This window comes from Periplaneta americana, chromosome 13 (genome assembly GCF_040183065.1).
Source record: "Periplaneta americana isolate PAMFEO1 chromosome 13, P.americana_PAMFEO1_priV1, whole genome shotgun sequence".
NCBI classification, from domain to species: Eukaryota; Metazoa; Arthropoda; class Insecta; order Blattodea; family Blattidae; genus Periplaneta; species Periplaneta americana.
Window position 1 is genome coordinate 54,362,655 of NC_091129.1, and position 24,052 is coordinate 54,386,706.

The following is a 24,052-nucleotide window of genomic DNA, read 5'->3' on the forward strand; positions in this document are numbered from 1 at the left end:
AACATCCTAGCCGAACTAAAAGACCTAAAGAAACAAAACACGTACTTTAAGGCTGAAACAAGGAAAGACATAGCAGACTTGAGAGAGGAAATAAAAGGTTTTGACCACAGAATAGAAGAAAAGTGCAACAACCTGGAAACCAGAGTACGCAACTTAGATAATACCATGGATGAGAGAACCACACATATAGAGAAAAAATTAAGGTCACTAGAGGAAGCGGAAGGGAGGAGGCAGAGGAGAGAAAGAAGACAAAACATAATCATCAAAAACAAAGAGATACGACCAGACAACCATGAAGAAATGACCAATAAAGTAAATGAAATACTGGCAAAAGTAGAATTCAACAAACCATACAGCAAAGTTATGTACATCTGCAAAGACTACTCCGACAGAGGACTAGCCAGGGTTGAACTCGCCAGCATGGAAGACAAAATGATTATAATGAAGAACAAACACAAATTAGCGGGGGAGGAATGCTTCATCGATGATGACATGACACTCCAGGAAAGGAGTATACAAACCCAACTACGTAATCTAGCTACCGAAGAGAGAAACAAAGGCAACAACGTCAAGGTGGGATATCAGAAAATACTGATAAATGATAGATGGATACGTTGGAACGAGCTGCCCCAGGCAAAAAACCCGCCGCAACCACGGAACCTGCCCCAACCAAAAAACGCGCAGCGGCCACAACAACAAATCAGCATCCCAGGAACAAGCACTATGCAACAAACAACAACTTAGAACCACCAAGAGCGCTAACGGAATCTCACAACACACCAGTACAGACACCACACCATCGTACCACCAGACAAGAATTCAGAATAGCCACACTAAACGTGAACACACTCAGGACAGAAGAAAGAGAAGAGGAGCTAAACTATGCTCTAAAAAACATTAACTGCGATATCCTGGGCCTCTGAGAGATCAGAAGAATGGGGGAAACTATAATCGAAAAGAATAACGGCGACCTCTTCTGCTACATCGGGCAGACCAAAGGACAGAAAGGAGTGGGATTCCTGATTAAGAAACACATCAAACCCATGGTGAAGGAAATCATAGGGGTTTCAGAGAGAATAATAGTTCTAAAGATAAAGACAGCGACATGCGATGTAACTATGATACAAATATATGCACCCACAGAGAACCATAGTGACGAAGACAGCGAAGACTTCTACAGACTGCTAGAAGACACAATTGAGAGACACAGATCACACAGGAACTTCATATTAGGCGACTTCAACAGCAAAGTAGGGAACAAACTCCACGCACAAGAGGACCCAGTTGGGCCGTACGGCTACGGGACAAGGAACGCAAGAGGAGAACGACTGGTACAATTCGCCACAGAACAGAGAATGGTGATACTAAACACGTTCTTCAGAAAGCGTAGCGAAGCAAGGTGGACCTGGAGACACCCCAACGGCACGACAAAAAACGAACTGGACTACATACTAACCGACAGCCTAGCAGGTGCGAGAGACATACAAGTCGTACCAAACCTGAAATTCTCGACGGATCACAGAATGGTACGTGCCACAGTGAATATAAAGAGAAACAGAAGACATTTTGGGAATACAATAGCGAGCACAATTGACAGCTTAGATAGGCACACTTTCGGCCTTGCACTACAGGAACGACTACATGAAATGGACCTATTCTCCCAGCGCGACCCACAGGATCTATACAACTCCATCGAAGAGGCCCTTACCCAAGCATCAATCACAGCCAGGAGAACAAATGTAACTAGAGAAAACAGTTCCAAGCTCAGCCCGTTAACAATTGCATTAATTGAACAAAGGAAGAGATTATATCCAAGCAGGGATGAAACCGAGGACAATAAAAACCAGTACGCAGAGATTGATAAGCAAACAAAAAGGGCGATCAGAAGGGACGTACGTGAACACAACACAGAGGCAGTAAGAACAATACTGGAATCATCCAAATCAACAAGACAAGCAAGAAAACAGAGAGGAAGTGGGAAGCAATGGCTCTTGGGAGCACGGGGACCCAGAGGCAACCGTCTAACAGAAAGAGAAGACATTGTGACGGCAGCCACAAACTACTACAGATCATTATACACCAGCTCAAAACAGGAAGAGAATCCAAGCGACAGTATTCAGATGAACAACGTAGACGACATCGAGGTCCCACCAATACTTCAAAGCGAGGTCAGGACAGCGATAGGGGAACTCAAATCCGGAAAAGCGCCCGGAGAAGACAACATCCACAACGAACACCTGAAACTCGGTCACGACTCCTTGCTAACACCGCTCACCGCAGTCTTCAACGAAATACTCAAATCGGAGACAGTACCCCACCAATGGAAGACAAGCAAAATTATTCTACTCCACAAAAAAGGTGCCAAGGACGACCTGAACAACTACCGTCCAATCAGCCTGATGTCTAATGTCTACAAGCTGTTCTCTAAGATAATCACAAGGAGACTCACGAAAGTACTGGATGACAACCAAGCTCCAGACCAGGCAGGATTTCGCTCAGGTTACAGCACGGTGGATCATCTACAGACAATCAACCAGGTCATAGAAAAAACGGACGAATTCAATATTCCCCTCTACCTCGCATTTATAGATTTCAAGAAAGCATTTGACTCGGTAGAACACTCCTGTGTATTACAGGCGCTGAGTAACCAGGGAGTCGAGCACAAATATATCAACATCCTAACTAAGCTCTACGGAGACTCGCACGCCACCGTGATGACAGAACGAGAAGGACAAATATTCAGAATAGGAAGAGGAGTCCGACAAGGGGATCCGATCTCACCAAAGCTATTTACTAGCCTCCTGGAAGACATATTCCGTAAGCTAAAGTGGAAGAAAAGACATGGAATCAATATAAACGGATATCGGCTGACGAACCTAAGATTCGCGGACGACATCGTACTTTTCGCTAAAAACGCCACCGACCTACAAGAGATGATACAGGAACTAAGCGATTGCAGCGCACACGCAGGCCTAAGCATGAACATGGAAAAAACCCAAGTCATGACGAACAGCCAACCACAACCAATCCAAGTCAACGCAACCATATTACAGTACGTGGAGGAATAAATCTATCTGGGCCAATTGGTCGGATTCAAAAGCTGCATGACGAGAGAACTAAAAAGAAGAATTGCATCAGCATGGAGAGCTTTCTGGTCACTGCAATTCATACTCCTTGACAAGAAACTGAACCGCAAACTAAAGCTGGAGGTGCTGCAATCCTGTATCTTCCCAACCTTACTGTACGGCTGTCAGACCTGGAAACTGACCGTGAACCAGAAGACGCAGATTCAGATCTGCCAGCGCAAAATGGAGAGGAAAATCCTAGGACTCTCCCTCAGAGACAAGATTTCCAACACCAGACTCAAGCAGATGACAAACACCAGAGACATGGCACACCAAGGGGAACGCCTGAAATGGAAATGGGGAGGCCACGTGTCGAGACTCCAAGGCTGCAGATGGGCGCATATTTCCACCACGTGGGACCCACGCATCGGGAGGCGAAACCGAGGAAGACCTGGGACCAGATGGGCGGACTTCTTCAAGAGCCTAGCTGGACCCCTGTGGTCCAGAACAGCCAAGAACCGAGAAGAATGGAGATCGCTACAGTTTGCCAGTATCGAGTGAGAGCGCAAGTGTACACACACAAACGACGAACAAAACTTATATAGAACAGAATCTACAGTCATGCGGATTAGCTCACCGCATGATCTCTAAAGAGCTCCCCTTTTAGGAGGCCATAGCCCTTCACGGGAAATCCAAAGGCTATTTCATTCATTTCATATACCAGTCGATTCCTTATGACTCCAGATGTGAACGCCATAGCATAAAGTGTAGTGCGTGCATCGATGTGGAGAATCATCTGAGTAACGGAATGAGCTCTTTGTGGCAATTGTTTGTTTTAGGATTGAGTTGGAGTTTATAAGCATTAAAACAGAGATGCTTGTAAAAAAAAAAAACGTCAACTGTTCAACGAGAAACTTGCAATTCCCTACTAACTTGCCTAATTGAATTACGTGGGTTTCTAGCAAATGACTGCCGCATCTGATCCATAGTCTCTTCCCTCGTTTTGAAATCAAGCTTTCTGTCTCTAGCAGAATTATATCCCACTCTAATATGGATTTGCATGTGAGAGGATCCACATTCCACTCCCTTTGTGCACGGTACTAACACGTGTAACTGGTTAAATTATGCATACCTAGCACGTACTGCGTTTTAAAAGCTGATATTTGGCATGGTCAAATTGTATTTAAAGAAAACGTTTTCCCACTGATGTATGGAAATACCATTAATGTGCATCTACACGGTTTAATTTTCCATGCGCGTACGCATGCAATCTGAGAGAAATATTGAAAGAATCAATCCGAAAACGAACGTTCAATTAATATGAATGAAAATCTTGTGTCTACATGGAGCGCCGTGTTCAACGTAATTTAACATTTAGGCCTCCTTGATTCTCAAAATTTTGGTAGGCACTCATATTTGCGAAAATCTTCAATAAGGCTAATCTTACTTGCCGATCTTCTGTTTAAGATGTCCGCCATCACCAATAATAATAATAATAATAATAATAATAATAATAATAATAATAATAATAATAATAATAATTTTTTGTTCATTCATGGACACTTAAAACAATCAGCTGCTTTCTGTGCTACTTTTGAACGAAAAACGCACTGAATAACCACCGGCATGCGTTACCATTTTTAGTGGAAAAGGGCAGGCACAATTGAATGCCTTTTGGTTGCTATTTCATGTATTACTTTAATACTTGAAATTAAAAAGGTTGAACAGTATATATGGACTTTTAGTCCTCTAAAATAACGATACTTGTTCATGGTTCTTGGAAGTTCCCCCCCCCCCCCACACAAAGTATGGCGTGGAATTATCCTTAAATAATTGACGATCGCCTTATTGACATGACACACACTTTTTACTATTCCCAAAATACCTAAAGAGGTATTCTGAGTGTAAAGTCAGTAATGTTATCACAGCGATAGAATTGACTTCTGACGTTACAAGTGAAGCACGTGGAAGGTAGAGATTCAGAGCGCCGAGTTGCAGCAACAGTATCAATTCCTCACTTCGGAGGCAGGCAGCAAAGAGAAAAAGATTTCGTCTTCATTACTGATTAGCTCGGCGTGCTTACAATATAACTGAGCTAACGTTCTCTGTGGCAACGCAGTCTTCACTTGTCTTCTGGCGCCGGAATATAATTGACGATCCATTTTCTATCGGTAGGACGATGCGGGTAGCGGATAAAAAGGAATAAAAAAAACGGTATGGAGCTGTCAAAAGTAGGTTCATTCCTTGCAAGAGCTTTCAATGGATACTATTAATATCCGTTATACGTATAACCTAGACGAATACCCTTTTATCGCATAATTACACAGAAACGTGTGAGGATTTCTCATACCTTGCATAGCCTCCACCGGGGTTAATTATGATTAAGTTGCGGATTTATGTCTATATGCCTATTTTAATCCTTTACCTGAAGGCGGAAGATTTTAGGTTACATATCCATTTTAAGATATGTGAGTATTATATGCGAATTCAATAGTGCCTATAATTGCCTATTTCACTAGTAAATGCCTAGTTGCTTATAAATACCTAAAAGTTGCCTAAATATCCCTATTTATATTATACTTGAATTTACTGACCATTCTATCGATATTTTTTTAATCTGTAATTTGTTTCTTTTTTATCCAGCAGAGGGAAGTGATATAGAACTATCGATAATTCTGTGTGTTACGTTTTACTACCACCAGAGCGCGGAGAAATCGAATAATTTAAAATTAACCAATAGGAAAAAAATGTATTTCAAAAGCCGCATGAATCATTGTGGTAGTTGACTAGGGTACTTGTTTTAAACTGTGTATCCGTTTTGTGAGTTTGTGAATTGAGCATGGAGATGAGTTTTCTACTGTAATACGTTTAAGTATACCGTAGAGATATGCCAAAGCAAAAGTCATCAGAAGCACTGATTGGAAAATACACTGACATTACTGCGTTCCCTCTGGTTAGGTCCCCAGCTGAGATTGGATCCCTCAAGTAGGCCTATTGCTCCATCACTTCATGTGAAGTGGAAGGCAGTTGCTCCAAATTTAAGAACAATCTTAGAGACAATAGACATCAGTTCTCATTACACCAATTGGACGAATATTTAATTATTCACTGCCATAATGACATAGAAACTAGTGTATGATGCTACGCTATGGTCGCGTTAGCCATTAATAATTAGAAATTATTACTAGGCCCTTTTTAAATGCCTGTTTTAGAATTTCCAATGCCTATATTGCCTGCCTATTTCAACTGTTTTTAGTGCCTAAAAATCCGCAGCTTGATTATGATACTGACTTCTCAGCTTTATTTGTCACCTAGAGGAAGCAATGCAAATAATTTTACTACTCTTTAAAGTTATTCGTCCTTGATTTGCTTTAGACTTGTGTACTTCGAATCCAACGGACATGTGGTAATCGCGAGACCAGAAAGGACAATATTAAAATTTTTAAAGATAATACGAGAGAAATCTCCTCCAAAATATTTCACAAATGTGTCAGAAATTTTCCTTTTCAAGTTTGCTTTGGTCTTCCTCTTCTTCGTATCGGCCTGTGGGTTCGAATCCAATGCTTGCTTTTGGATGGATTCATGTCCTTTCCTCAGAATATGTCTTATCCATCGCTTTCTTCATTTTATTTGTTTTGCAGCAGGTTTGTTTCCACCACTTTCCCACAATCCAGGGTCATTTATTGCTTCGAACCAAGTATTCTTCTCAAGCAGCGATTTAAAATCGTCCGTTTTATAGGTAGTTTGATTGGTTGTTTTCCAAGTATCGAACCAGTAAAGAAAAATTTATTTTACATTATTATTATTATTAAATATAGGATTTTTATTCCATTTTTTGTTCACTTTAACACATATATAAATATAAAATTTTCTTACAATTAAATCGTTAAAATTTAAAAAAATGTTATAAAAAGTAATATAATTCAATAACACAAGGACCCGTTTCGACACCTGTGTAGTGTCATAATCAGTGTCACTCGAACTACTGCGGCTCCAGCTCGTTTTGATTTCCAGCGACTTGTGTCGTCAGTGGTCGGTGTGTGCTGCGCCTATTGGTGGTAAGAAGGTTGTTTCAACGCCGTTTATTAAATGTACACTGATCATATTCATAATTTTTCATAATGCATACAGTTGTATAACTAGTCTACTATATTTGTTTTTAATCGTGTTTTAACGTCTAGAGGGCTCCTCCGCCTAATAGGGACTGGTAGGATTAGCCGAACCAACACACATCACATAGGTAGAAATTTGCAAGTGATGAGATGTGCCGTTTACAGTGCTAGGATGTACTGTACATTGTCAGTTGTGTCTGGAGTGGTAGCCTTCTTCTATCTACAAATCAAGAGCATTCAACTCCAATTCCCACCCAGGGCAGGATGCGTATACCTTACTTTGCTTCTCTGGTGCTGTCCTTTAAACACCCCATGGGTGTGTAATATTTCTTTCTTGAGCGTGGGAGTAAAAGACCTAGTATCAATTCTTGAACCTAGATGAAGATGAAATGTATTTCATGGCAATGAGTCCATCTTAGTGTCCAGTCTTACTACATGTAATAAAAATCATTCTGAGATTACCTTTAGTGAAGCTTCTACATCTGTGACCGAAGAATAATTATGCATTATAAATGTACTGTACTTTAAAGATTGAACGAAATTTGGCCGTAATAATAATAATTTTGGTGATATTATTTACTTCTTGTTTTTAATAGATGGCTGCATTCAATTGCTAACAAAACAAAACAACAATACGAAGTGTCAAGAACGCACATGGCCTACAACTTTTATTTATGCCTTGAGGTTTAAGTTCGCTCCGTGATGATGACCTCATTGATAGCCTATATAAAAAAATTACAGAGAGCTCCCATTGAACACGACGACATTCTGAATGGATGAGTGGTATGTTCTAAGATTGCTGCCATGCACATAACCTGTTAAAATATAAAAAAAATGCGGATAAATTCTAGAACATAATAAGCTGAGGTTGCGCATTCCATTTGGCCAATGCTGTAGTACAGTGGTTCGCAAATGTAGTAGGTCTACATTTACAACTTGTAGCACTCAACTTCTCAACCCCCACCCTCTAGATCAGTAGTTCCCAACCTTTTTGACTGACGACACACTTTACTGAACGCCCACGATATCGTGACACACTATTTTTTTATTTAAAATAATGGAGAAGGACTTTGTGTAGAATATTTTACAGCGGACGGGGAGATGACTACTGTTCACTGCACGGGAATTTCGTTGTTTTTAACCTCCTTTGCGTCAAACTAAGACTTTCGTCGAAGATCTTAGCGGAATTCAAGGAAAAATAGCTAATATTAAAAACATAGTTATTCACATATATTTCCGTTCCCTGATGAAAAATGTTACAAAATGGAGCAGGAATGTCGTTCCAGAGCGTTCCGACAGAAAAGAGCACTAATAACAATTTCTATGTAGTGTCGGACATCCAGTGTTGTAAATAGGCTGATATTAACACGCAAACGAAAAAAAAAAAAAAACAAAACAAAACAAAAAAACCAAGCAGCAACTTGAGTGGCATTAAAAAAAACGAAAGGTATGTGTCAAAAGTCTCAGTCTATCTATTCTGGATGTCCGATGAAAGATTGTTATTATCGTTTTTGGAAACTCAGTACTTAAATTAATGTGAAGTCTGCGCTTGGTGGGTTGCATAAAATTTCTCTATACGTGGCCTTATGATTGACAGGGCAACACGTAAATCATCTTCAAGATGCAGCAGTCTGTTACTTTGTTTAAAGTGTACTATTTTCATGGTAGATAATGCTGATTTACACAAGTATGACGTTGAAAACGGTGGTTCTAATAAATGTATTTCTAGTTTATTCGGCAACATCGACTAATTTTACAAAACATTTCCGCATATGACAATCGAGATTTTGTTTATATTCATCTCCACGCCACGTAAAAACCATATTGCAAGTATTCACCATTATAATACTTACGAAACACAGTACCGTACTTTTTGTGAACCTTGAATGGAACTTTCGCTCACATTATCAGCATTGGCACTGCTGTCATCTAACAGAACTTAATTCAGATTGAGTTTTTTTAATTTCTTCATAAAAAATCTAAATAAAATAATCGCACTATCAGCCACTCACATGTATATACTGAAAGTGACCAATGTTCTGACGATTCTAAACTCCGTTTATTACTAAGTGGGAAGAGTAAACGAATCACTAAGCATTGTTGGAGGTGTTCACTTTCATTCGAATTATCGCCAGGCAGAAAAATTAAACAGAGCATTGTTGCAGGTGTTAAAATTTCATTGGTAAAGTCTGTCCCAAAATAAAATGTACCATATCAAAGACTTCGTTATAAATAAAAAAAAAAATGCGTTGTAAAGAGACTTCCTGGGCGACACACATTGGTTGGGAACCACTGCTCTAGATCACCTGTCCGACAGGATTTGTTGACATAGTTCTTCAATGTGCTCAGTCGTGTATTTACGAGACGTGTATTGACTCGTCTTTTTGTAATTAAAAACGAAGTAGGCCTAAATGGAATTAAGATAAATAGGGCAGAACGCTTCATGTCACATGTCTATGCTGTTGAGATAATTCCAGCAGTTTCAGCACTTGTTAAAAGGTAAGTTAACATGTACTGTAATGTTTAAGTCACGAAAATGTATTGCCCTAAGCTATAGCGCTGAATCACCGCAAAGCAGACCGTTACTTGCCTGTTCACTTTTCCAAGGGAGAAGCACGCCCTACACAAACGCTGCAAACAAAAGAGTTAGGCCTAGTAATTTTTCCATGACGGTTGCAAAGCGTATTGAAATGCATTCCGTAATCTCTCCTACACAAATTCTAAGATAGATCCTTCCACTTAGACTTCCTTTGGCCCATTTTCTGCTCTATATAAGCGATGATTGTCCAGATAATCTGAATGGCATCCGTGAATCTGACGCTGCCAGGTGTACCATTCTGTCTCAGCCTTGATAAAGTCTGGTCCCATCTCGGACGATTATCTGATGAGCCCAGTCTATTTTTAGCTATTGAAGATGATAGATTAAATGGTGCATACTTTAGTGTGTTAGTGGAAGAAAGAGGAAAACGGGAGTACCTCGAGGAAAGCCCTTTGCAACGGCTGCTTTTTCACCAGACATTCTATCACGACCTGACCGGGGATCGAACTCGAAAAGGTTAGATGGAAGATCAGCACCCTAGCGCTTAAGTCACAGACGCAACTATTGATAGTACACAGGCCTAACCATGCACCCCAGAATATATGACGAACAGTTGAACAGAATTACCAACCATTTCATTCAAGTCGGACATAAATCACGCCTCTTATTTCCTGCAAAATATTGATTCAAACATAAGGTAACCATAAGGTATTCAATCTCAACAGAAGGCTTACCACTCCTCGACAATCACGGTTACAACTACAGTATATAGGCCTACAATTATAGAGAGCCTATAGAATCTTTAAAATAATATAGAATTAGATAAAGAACAAATACCCAGCAGACCCGGAACCAGTGAAAAGAATTAGCACATTGAATACCAAGGGAATTTCAAGCTGTAACAGATTAAAATAATGTACATGCAATATAATATTAAGAATGTGTAAAATAGTGCATTTTTTGTAAATGTTATAATGTAGATATACATTCTTCGTGCAGTAATTCAGATGTTGTGTTACAATCTTCTACTATTTTTATTATACGAATATGTTCCCAGTGCACGTGGTATTTACCTGTAAGACGAGTAAACATAAAGAATATCGTTCCAATTTAATACAACATTCAATACAGTTTGCATATCACGACAGAAGATGCAAAATCATAACTGAGTTTATCGCAGTTCAAAGGCGAAACGATAACATGACGATAACACACTCGACACGAAAAATATCCACAAGGAAAGAAAGCGCTTCAAGCATAGATTTTTCAGTCGTATTTTTCACCAATGACTTGCACTTCGTGTCCTGCTTCTAACTCAGCAATTTTTTGGATGAGAAGTCATTATTTAAGGAATTATATTGAGCTCAGACGAGTACCTTCCTTATAACACAACACCTTTACTTAAAATGTGTACAACGTCTGTTCTAGGGTTGTCAACCCTCCCTATTTCCCGCCGTATTTGCCCCCAATTTTTAACAGTCTCCCAGCTCCCGTATTTTCCTTCTCTTCGAGCCTATTTCTCCCTTATTTATGCATAATATAAAAATCATTATTCTAAACATTTGATTTTGCTGTAAATGATGACTGTTTATATAATGAATTTTGTTGTTCGAGAAATGCATTGAAATGTGCAATCTTCATAGAAAGTAATGTTTGACAAGAATAGGTTTTAGTCTTGACCCGTTTAAAATCAAACCATGTTAATGTTACAAATCTGGAAAAACTAGCTAGTTTTGTTCTAAGCTTACAAAGAGGGTGTTTCACCTCATGAACAATAATTGTTGAATTATTGAACAGACGTTCGAAACAGGAGCATGACACATCTAATCAAATCAGAACTGAAAACTGCAGTCGACTTTAACTATGCGAGAGAAATCTGTCTCAAAACACTCGTAATTTAAGCCTAGTTGGCGAAGTGTAGACTAAAGTTGTTCTTTAGTAGCTAACTGAACGGAACATATGTCAATTTTATATGTATAATTTTGTCGATTCCATAACCTCCCTATTTTCTTTTAAAAAAGTTGGCAATCCTAGACTGCTCGTCTTCTTAGTAGGTTAGATGGCAAAGCATTGGTTTACAACGATCGTGAGAGTTCAAATCCCAGAGATGGAGGAGTTGCATTTGTGGTGGACAAATCCAAGATTTTGTGATTCTTCTGGGGATCTTCCGTTTTTTCCTCGATATTCCACCGACGTTCTATATAATTCCTCTTTCATTATGATCTCCGATTCGAACACCAGGGTATTACTTGTGTTTGTAAGTCATCGAGTCAATTTTGCGCCATGATGAGGCTTATTGACAGTTTCATAATGATGATGATGGTTGACCGATAGGCGGAAATAATTTATATATATAGACTATATATTGTTCAGTGTTAAAAATAACAAAGCGTGACTAGCAGCATTATGATGCCAGGTTCATACTATAATTACATACAATATTGAACGTGCTAAATGCATTATTTGTTTTGAAAGCAATAAGTGTTAAGTATAAAATGTATATTATAAATAGAGGTAAATATAAAATGTTCAATGTTAAAATTACAAAACGTGAATGCTGGCTTGATACGTAGCAAGATGCTATACAACTCTTCCGACGGAAGGTATTGTCATGCTTCGAGAGTCAGCATGGCCGAATTTCGTAATGATGGTGGTTACGAAAGCTGAATGCATACTGCGTGGCTGCTCGGCAATTTACATTTAACTCAATTTACACTGTACTTTTCTGCATTATTTATTGATTCGGAACAAACCATGTATTTAGCATGATCAATTTTTGTGAGTAATTATCGATCTGAAGATGGCATCATAATGCCCAAAACGTTAATATCTTAATAAATGTACTACAGTACCTAACACTACTTTGTACTTGGGTAAGCAAATAGAAGGTCCTCACAATATATATTTATAAATTATTGACAGTTTATCGAAAGTTAGGTAACAGCACTGATGGTGGATTCTAAACAATTAATAAAACTCCAGAAAAGGAATCGGAACCATCCAGAATCGCACCTTTCTAACAGGAAAATGACGTCTCATATCTATGTGGAAGGCTCCTTCAGACGACCATCACCAAAGGTATGGTATATGGAAATGATGGCTCAAGAGGAATTCATGGACTGTGGAGCAGACGTAGCCAGACAGCACAATCGGTACGCAACTCATTCCAAACAGATGGACCATAAGGATACTTGGGCTGAAGTGTTCAGGCTTCCACCGATAACCACTTATATTAAAAGCTGCCAGTACTTGCAAAATCATTCACTTGCTCCTTACCATTACGTTTTATGTAGCCTCACATTTTATATTATGCCCATCATGTTGAGATACCTATTTCTAGTACATTTCAATGCAAGGTTAGATATGAAATTTATACACCTCCAGAGTTGGTAATATGTTAATTGAATCGTTTGTTTCAGAAACAACACTTCTCCACTGTTTGACGGTATATGAGTTGTTAGCACAATCGCAATTACCGACTGAAATGCTACAGTTTTGTGCAGAAACAACACTTCCATCACATAACTGCTGCTTGCAAACTTAGTCGAAAGTTTCCGTTTTGTGCAGTAACAACACTTATCCTGGAGAGGTGCTGTTTCTGTTCTCCACAACGAGCGCTGCTAGTTTCCCCCAATAGTACTATTCCAACATGGCGTCTAGTAGTGATGAGGGAGCTGTTTTGTCCGTAGTGAAAAAACGAAAGAAAGGATTAAAAAGTGTTGAATACAAACGAGAACATGTGAAAAGAGGAAGAGTAAAGGGGTTAGAACATATCAACTATGCTTCTAAGGTGGTCGCAAAGAAGAAAATTGGAAATGATTGCAAGTGAGTATGCCACAGTATTAATGTTTACCTGTTCAATAGCGTTGCTGTTATGAAAATCATACTTTGCAATGTAACATGATTCATAATATGTTAAATCCATATTTACTCCTGTTATACTTTTCGTCACATAACATAATCTCTCTTTCCTTCAGGTGTAAATTGAAATGCTTTGGAAGGTTATTGGAGGGGGATCGAGAAGAAATATTTATAAACTTTTATGCCAAAGAAACTAAAGACGAACAGGATTCGTATTTACAAGCATTAGTGGAAGTAGTGCAAGTTAAAAGGAGACGTCAGCAGGGAGATGAACCAAAGAAGCCACGTTCGCGTAATTTCAAGTATTATGTGACATGTAGTTCTGGACGACAACAAGTGTGTGCCAAAGCATTTCTAAACTTGCCTGGTGTGACAAAGGGTCGCATTCGTCGTCTAACATCTTTGTTACTGCTTGGAAGATCTCCAAAGGATTTGAGGGGTAAAAACACTTCTGGAAATGCAACTTCTGGGGAGGCGTGTATATTAGTGGAAGATCACATACGCTCATTCCAACCAAAAAATCTCACTACTCATCAAGAGAAATAGAATATTTGAGCGAGAGGTTAAATATCACATTAATGCATGCCTCCTTTATGGAGAAGTATCCTGGCCAACAGGTATCCTACTGGTTATCCCGCAAAACTTTTAAGGAGCTATTCAGTCTAACATTTGGGAGGCCACAAATTGATACCTGCTGTACATGCGAACAACTATCGGTAAGGATGAAAAGTCCATCGCTGAATGATAACGCCAAACGTGTAGCAGGAGTAGAGTTTATTGTCCTTAAAAGAAGAGCCAAAAAGTTCACCAAAAAATGGAATATTGTTCTAATCTCTGAAAAAGAAGACAATGAAATTGCTTCAATATGTATATATTATATGCAGAATTTGCATCTGCCAGAGATACCTATGCAGGAAGCATTCTATCTCAGGCAACTTAATGTTAATGTATTTAATATACATAACTTGAGGGATAACACAGCAAAATTGTACATATATCACGAGGGACTGGCTAAAAAAAGATCCAGATGAAGTCTGTTAATTTATCTTAGATGACATAAGCATCGAGTTACCAAACACAACAAAATACCTACACATTTTCTCTGATAGCTGCCCAGGACAGAATAGGAATAACACAGTTGTTCGATTTCTCCAAACTCTTGTTACTACTGGCAGATTTAAAAAACATATACCATTATTTTCCGATTCGTGGGCATTCCTTCATGCCCTGTGATCGAGATTTTGGTGTTATAAAGGGGAAGATTCGCACATCAGACAGAATCTATTCAATAAAAGAATACATAGAGTTAATAGTTGCATCAAATAAGAACAACAGATTCTCTGCTCAAATGATACAAACTGCAGACATTTTGGACTTTAACCATTGGTGGAAGACCTATTTCAAGAAGTCTGTTCTGTCCATTGAGTCCATGGGAAGAGGAATAAAAAGAGATCAGAAAGTAACTTTTCATGTGAATGACTTTATGGAGTTCCAATATGAAGTGGATCATATCTCAGGAAGGAATTTTATTGATGGACTGACTGTTCATTCTTTCAAGTTGTTCCATTCTAGAAGTGTGCTTCCTATGCTGCCCAGTGTTCCTGCTTATCCACATGGCTATGTGGCTTTAAATGAAAAGAAATTATCAGACATTAAGAAATTGGAACCATACATTCCAACAGAATATCATGATTTTTATAATGAACTATATACTTGGCCAACGACATCAACTGATGACTAATCATGGTGATGCAAGAAAACGTACTAAGGAAGAGTAATGTTGTGTGTATGCTTTGATGCCATCATGAATTTATTATTGACATAATTAAAAATGTCCTGTTTGACAGAATCTTAGTGAACTTCTTTTTCTTTGCAAGTAATATTTTCTGCATTTTAAGTTGTGATTATTAGGCAGGTTATGCTGTGAAGTTTGAATGAATGGGTTTAAAACATGTTCTCTAACTTATATTAGCATTTCTATATTAATTTAAGGTTATTAACATTGAGAATCTACTTGTTGTTCTTGTTATTCCTACTGTTTGTTTCAGAAACAGCACATCTCCTCCAAATTAAACAAATTCTGTAGATGTGGGTATTGAACTCATTCAAATAACCAAGATGTCAGGATGTTTGTATTTAGTAAATGATCAAATGAAAAAAATACCACAAGTGTGAACAATAAAATATGCCTTACAGAAAGTTTTTTCAATTTCCTGAAAAATGTTACTGGAGGGAGAAGTGCTGTTTCTGAAACAAATGATTCAATTCAGGTATCTACAGGTTTTCTAGTGCATTTCAGCGCAAAGTAAGATGTGAGGGTGAGTAATATCTCAATTGAAAATAAACGGGTCTGTATTTTATTTGGTTAACAAAGCAAATTAGAACCTTTCTTCTCCCTCATGACAAAAACATTCATTCATTCGTTTAGTGTTCTGCCCTAGTGTAGGTCTTTCACTACAAATCCAGCTTTCTCCAATCTTTCCTATTTGTCTTTATCTTTCATGAATGTTGAAAGTTGCATTCTCTCATTGTATCAGAAACACGTATATGCCATGTAGGTTATTATTAATTCATTCTTGTTATGTCAGACATACGTGTGTCGAATATTCGTTGCTTTCTGCTTGTAAACCGGCGTTTTTTTATACAGTAGTTAATAAACGAATCTGCCACATTCATGAGTTTAGCTAGTGCTGTCGACAGTAAAAGCACAACTGAATACCTATACCAGGCCTGCAGAACTCCCGAAGTAGGAGAACTATGACGTCAGCCTCACTCCACTTCTATTGGGAATGACCGACTTCCGCCCCGAGAATGAATGTTGATGCAAACGAGCGTAACTAAAACTCCGTAACCGCACAGGTAGAAAAGGTGGGTGGGGTAAAAGAGGGGAGGAAAATAGTCGCTCTCAAGAGCTACAGTTCTGCAGGCATAACCTATATTGTGGTAAAAGCGTGGAACTATGCACATACAGACTTTTATTGGACTCGATTTTCTGTAATTTTGTCTTTCTTTATGCTGATGTTGGACAGGAAGATTCAGTATACAAGCGTCGATTGCGGCAGATTCATAAATTTAGCATGTATTGTCGATAGTCAATGCGACAGGAAGATTGAGTTGGATTATGTTGAATTTCTCCTTAAAATTTTACTCGTAGTTATAATTTCAAAATGAGTTAGAGGACAAGGAAGTTAATTCGCATGGTTATTGTCATGCATAATGAAACATATAATAAAGGAGATTGTAGTACTAATTTAAGAAGTACTCCTGAATTTAATGAAACCGTTTCGTCGCTTATAGTATACAGTCAGAAAAAAACCTCTACATTTGTTGGAATGTGTACAAAACGTTTGTTATAATCAACCCAACTTTGTTTCCATTGACCACAAATGCTTTGAAACTGGTCACACAGAAATGAAATGCGATTCCGTGCATTGTAAAATTGAAGAACTCTATATATATTTCAGTTTATGTCCCCGAAGGTTGAGCGGAGATAATTACGACTAGCAGAAATCCTCCTCGTCTTTACATTGTTCGTACCATGTTAAATGACGATTTTTTTAAACTTTAGCACTGAAAACCAAAGGCCACCTACATTGCACCTGCGCTTTACATGCTCGCAACACTATAAAAAGCCAATATGTTTTATACAAGGAGAACTTTGAAGACTCTTCTTTCATTGAGTTATTTCTGAAAAGGAATTTAGGTCGTCCAAAGAAAATTCGTAATGTTTCAAAAGCCTACATTGGAAAATTTCCAATTTCAGTTCAAAAGTTGAAAGTTCTCCCAAAGTGCGGGAAACTAATAATACCCAGGGAACAGCATGAGTTTTACATTGGTCCAAAAAGTGGAACAAACTATTTGCCTATCTTCGTGATGAACTTGTAGAACAAGATGAATCTGACAATGTATGAGAGTGAAATGCTAGAAAATAATAATAATAATAATAATAATAATAATAATAATAATAATAATAATAATAATATTAAATATTAATAAATATTAATAATATTTACTTACAATGGCTTTTAAGGAAACAGGAGAGTAGATAAGAAATGACGGGTACTAACTGACTCCCAATGGCTCCCATGGCTCCCCCAGTGACGTCATAGTACTAACTGGCTCCCCATGTGACGTCATTGTGGGCGTGGCCAAAGTACGACGTCAGAAGTGGGCGGGGCTAAAGTATGACGTCAGAAGTGGGCGTGGCTAAAGTATGACGTCACGGAGGGGGTGGGGGGCTTAAAGTATGACGTAGGAAAGGGGCGAAACTTAAATTAAGTCATAAGAGTTCAAGGTTAAAGTGTGACGTCATGCGGGTATGTAATGGCATGACATGTTCATACATGTTTATCTCCTCAATGTGGGGGCTTAAATTATGTCGTAAGAAAGGGGCGTAACGTCATAAATGGCAATCTAAGAGTTCGAGGTTAAAGTGTGACGTCATGCAGGTATGTAATGGCATGACAAGTTCATACATGTTCATCTCCTCAATGTGGGGGGCTTAAAGTATGACGTAGGAAAGGGGCGTAACGTCATAAATGGCAATCTAAGAGTTCAAGGTTAAAGAGTGACGTCATGCACACGTGCAGGTATGTAATTGAAGTTGTGGCATGACATGTTCATACAAGTTCATACATGTTTATCTCCTCAATGCAGATGTAATGTTTGCTATGTGTGCAAATATTATGCTGATTCATATCCGGCGAGTTAATTGTAAGGTGGGTGAAAGACACAAGTTCATATATGTTTGAAAATTCCACAATCGCTATGTGTGCAAGTATTATGCTGATTCACTCGCACTGCTATGTATGCAAATATTATGCAAGCTAACATATTGCGAGTGTCCAAGAATTAATCTATCACACTTAAACACATACATTCTTTTTCTTAAGATTCTTATGTAATGGTAATTTAATTGATAGGGAATGGGGGGGTGTTGGAATGTGGGGCATAAATGGTTCTACTTTCCGGTAAAAAATTAATCTAGCACACTTGTAAATTAAACAGGATGTGGCTCAATGTAGATGTATATGTTGTGTAATGCATAAGTGTTCAAATATTATGCAAGCTTGCTGAATCACTTCCGGCGACAATGCAATTGCTGAGTAATGATAAAAATATGTTTTTGCAGCACCTGGAACGTGTTATATTACACAAATATTGCATGATGCAAATAATATGCAGGCTGTTAATTGACATCCGGCGATTGTTCTCGCAGCGTCTTATGTTACTCAAATATTGTATTGATTACAAGTAAATAATAGCTATCTGCTATGTGTGCAAATATTATGCAATGTCACATCCGACGATGAAATTGCTGAGTAATGATAAAAACATGTTTTTGATTATGTAGCATAATGACCTTGGAGGTAATATGGCTGGATGATGAGGTGAATTATTTAGAAGTGTAATGAAAGAAGTATTGCAGTTTGGAATAATTGACATTGAACAAGTTTACACAGCAGTGGGAGGGGGGCAAGATGATGAATAATACGCTCGAATTTATACAACTATTACACTATCATATATTTTATAATACATATTTTATAAAAGATCTTTGTCAAAAAAACTTTGGTAGTGTAATAGCAGCCATAGCGTTAATAATGTCTCACAATATTTATTTTTTGCTTTAATTTAGATAATACTGCATCTCCAGTCTCGGTTTGAGCTGAAGAAGAAGAAATCGCACAATTTAAATGCTCTGAGTGTAAAAAAACAGTGACCATGATGAAGCGTGGTGAATGTTAAGCTTGATTATGAAGAATGTTCGAATTGTAATAAATGTTCTTTTTGGAAATAGTTTTGCACTGTAATTTCTTCCATGTCTTAACCATCCATTTCCATCCCACATAACCAAAGGGTTGGGTTCGTTTAGAGAATTAACCTATAACACTTTCCTTTCAAATATTAGTAATCCTTTTCCAATATTAAGAATTGGTATATAGGTTTTCAAATATTAATAATCCTTAAGAATTGGTGTATAAGTTGAGATTATTCTAAACATATATGTTACCAGAATATAACATAATTCCAGTGGTAGCTTATTGATTTGGGAGTGGTGGATTCATTACATGTTTGTATGATAAAACATGAGGATGATTGAGAGAATGTCAATGATTAAACTGAATCTAGTCATTGGGGATGGGGATGTGCTTGGTAAAACAAAATAGTAACAACATAAAATTATGCGTATATATTTATTCATAAAAAGAAATACAATGCACTGAGTAGTGAAATATATTTTCAGTTAGTGAATCCCAATTGTGATAATGTTTTCACCAAAATTGACATTATTACCCACATTAAATTCATGAGAATGTGACATTATTATTATTATTATTATTATTATTATTATAATTATTATTATTATTATTATTATTATTATTATTATTATTCCAATTTAATACATTTTATTCATAAGAAGAAATACAATGCACTGAGTATTGAAATATATTTTCAGTTACTGAATCCCAATTGTAATGTTTTCACCAATATTGAAGAAATTTTACATTGTTTCTGCAATGATAGAAGCACATGTTCCTTTTCTTTTTAACATAAATAAATTAGGAAAATCAATTTATTCCAAATTATACACATAACTAATGATGAATAATTGTTCCAAGAATTCTTTATTTTCCACACCCTTTATATAAACACAACCAATACGACGGCGCCAAGTGACGGGGTGTTTTCAGCATCCTTGCTGCAAATTGCCATGGAGACGGCGAGTTCATTTAAAATGCAGTTGTTTGTCCAAGCTTCTCGGAAACCATGTACATCATAATAGACGTTCTGAAAAAAAAAATCGGTGTAGCATCATACATGTTGTAAATTGTATAATGTCACAGAAAATAGTAACACATACTTACATTTTTAAATATATGAAAGCACTTTATACATAATCCAATAGGAAACCTTGTACATCAATGGACATCCTGAAACAAAATAAAAATGTGTAGCATGGTACTTATTGTAAATTATGTCACAGAAAAAAAGTAACACATACTTACATTTTTAAACATATGATATGAGTAAAAGCACTTTATACATAATCCAATAAGACACTTTGAACATTGTGTTCGAACAACGCTCTTACACCCTTTTTGCACACATCTCTTCCGACTTTTGAATGGGATATATTGTACCAAATGATTTATACCATCATATCGAGATTCTCTGCTGTTATATGTAATCGGAGAACAAGTTAGTCTCACACCCGCTTTCTTTGTGATAAACATTGCAACTGATACGAAAATGGCATTCTTGTGACATATACGTTACGACTTGTCGAAAATCGTAATCTTGTGACATGTATGTTACAGCTTGTCGAAAATCGTAATCTTGTGACATATACGTTACAACTTGTCGAAAATCGTAATCTTGTGACATATACGTTACAACTTGTCGAAAATCGTAATCTTGTGACATACGTTACAACTTGTCGAAAATCGTAATCTTGTGACATATATGTTACAACTTCTCGAAAATCGTAATCTTGTGACATATACGTTACAACTTGTCGAAAATCGTAATCTTGTGACATATACGTTACAGCTTGTCGAAAATTGTAATCTTGTGACATATACGTTACAACTTGTCGAAAATCGTAATCTTGTGACATATACGTTACAACTTGTCGAAAATCGTAATATTGTGACATATACGTTACAACTTGTCGAAAATCGTAATATTGTGACATACGTTACAACTTGTCGAAAATCGTAATCTTGTGACATATACGTTACAACTTGTCGAAAATCGTCATCTTGTGACATATACGTTACAACATGTCGAAAATCGTAATCTTGTGACATATACGTTACAACTTGTCGAAAATCGTAATCTTGTGACATATACGTTACAACTTGTCGAAAATCGTAATCTTGTGACATATACGTTACATCTTGTCGAAAATCGTAATCTTGTGACATATACGTTACAACTTGTCGAAAATCGTAATCTTGTGACATATACGTTACAACTTGTCGAAAATCGTAATCTTGTGACATATATGTTACAACTTGTCGAAAATCGTAATCTTGAGACATATACGTTACAACTTTTCGAAAATCGTAATCTTGTGACATATACGTTACAACTTGTCGAAAATCGTAATCTTGTGACATATATGTTACAGTTTGTCGAAAATCGTAATCTTGTGACATATACGTTACAACTTGTCGAAAATTGCAATTTTGTGACATATACGTTACAGCTTGTCGAAAATCGTAATCTTGTGACATATACGTTACAACTTGTCGAAAATCGTATTCTTGTTGCGATAATGCAACACCATGTCGAAAATCGTAATCTTGTGACATATATGTAGCAACTTCGACATGTTCTTACATTATCGCAACAAGAATACGATTTTCGACATGGTGTTGCATTATCGCAATAAGAATACGATTTTCGACATGGTGTTGCATTATCGGAACAAAAATACGATTTTCGACAAGCTGTAACGTATATGTCACAAGATTACGATTTTCGACAAGTTGTAACGTGTATGTCACAAGATTACGATTTTCGACAAGCTGTAACATATATGTCACAAGATTACGATTTTCGACAAGTTGCAACGTATATGTAACAAGATTACGATTTTCGACAAGTTCTAACGTATATGTCACAAGATTACGGTTTTCGACAAGTTGTAACATATATGTCACAAGATTACGATTTTCGACAAGCTGTAACGTATATGTCACAAGATTACGATTTTCGACAAGTTGTAACGTATATGTCACAAGATTACGATTTTCGACAAGCTGTAACGTATATGTCACAAGATTACGATTTTCGACAAGTTGTAACGTATATGTCACAAGATTACGATTTTCGACAAGTTGTAACGTATATGTCACAAGATTACGATTTTCGACAAGTTGTAACGTATATGTCACAAGATTACGATTTTCGACAAGCTGTAACATATATGTCACAAGATTACGATTTTCGACAAGTTGTACCGTATATGTCACAAGAATGCCATTTTCGTATCAGTTGCAATGTTTATCACAAAGAAAGCGGGTGTGAGACTAACTTGTTCTCCGATTACATATAACAGCAGAGATTCTCGATATGATGGTATAAATCTTTAGGTACAATATATCCCATTCAAAAGTCGGAGGAGATGTGTGCAAAAAGGGTGTAAGAGCGTTGTTCGAACACAATTTTCAAAGTGTCTTATTGGATTATGTATAAAGTGCTTTTACTCATATCAAATGTTTAAAAATGTAAGTATGTGTTACTTTTTTTCTGTGAAATAATTTACAATAAGTACCATGCTACACATTTTTATTTTGTTTCAGGACGTCCATTGATGTTCAAGGTTTCCTATTGGATTATGTATAAAGTGCTTTCATATATTTAAAAATGTAAGTATGTGTTACTATTTTCTTTGACATTATACAATTTACAATATGTATGATGCTACACAGTTTTTTTTTTCAGAACGTCTATTATGATGTACATGGTTTCCGAGAAGCTTTGACAAACAACTGCATTTTAAATGAACTCGCCATCTCCATGGCAATTTGCAGCAAGGATGCTCTTGGCGCCGTCGTATTGGTTGTGTTTTTACAAAAGGGGGGGAAAAGAAAGAATTCTTGGAACAATTATTTATCATCAGTTAAGTGTATAACTTGGAAGAAATTGATTTTCCTAATTTATTTATGTTAAAAAGAAAAGGAACATGTGCTTCTATCATTGCAGAAACAATGTAAAATTTCTTCAATTTCGGTGAAAACATCACAATTGGGATTCAGTAACTGAAAATATATTTCAATACTCAGTGCATTGTATTTCTTCTTATGAATAAAATGTATTAAATTGGAATAATATTAATAATAATAATAATAATAATAATAATAATAATAATAATAATAATAATAATGTCACATTCTCATGAATTTAATGTGGGTAATAATGTCAATTTTGGTGAAAACATTATCACAATTGGGATTCACTAACTGAAAATATATTTCACTACTCAGTGCATTGTATTTCTTTTTATGAATAAATATATACGCATAATTTTATGTTGTTACTATTTTCTTTTACCAAGCACATCCCCATCCCCAATGACTAGATTCAGTTTAATCATTGACATTCTCTCAATCATCCTCATGTTTTATCATACAAACATGTAATGAATCCACCACTCCCAAATCAATAAGCTACCACTGGAATTATGTTATATTCTGGTAACATATATGTTTAGAATAATCTCAACTTATACACCAATTCTTAAGGATTATTAATATTTGAAAACCTATATACCAATTCTTAATATTGGAAAAGGATTACTAATATTTGAAAGGAAAGTGTTATAGGTTAATTCTCTAAACGAACCCAACCCTTTGGTTATGTGGGATGGAAATGGATGGTTAAGACATGGAAGAAATTACAGTGCAAATCTATTTCCAAAAAGAACATTTATTACAATTCGAACATACTTCATAATCAAGCTT

At 36.9% G+C, this 24,052-nt stretch overlaps 1 protein-coding gene across 1 annotated transcript in view; it reads left to right on the top strand.

Moving 5' to 3' along the window:
* Positions 1-24,052, top strand: part of LOC138711628 (uncharacterized) — an 82,595-nt gene that overhangs the window by 15,018 nt on the left and 43,525 nt on the right. Inside the window, exons 8-9 of the mRNA XM_069842760.1 lie at positions 52-511; positions 1,144-2,499. Of these exons, the coding sequence (XP_069698861.1) occupies positions 52-511; positions 1,144-2,499 (1,816 nt within the window). The remainder of the gene's footprint in view (positions 1-51; positions 512-1,143; positions 2,500-24,052) is intronic.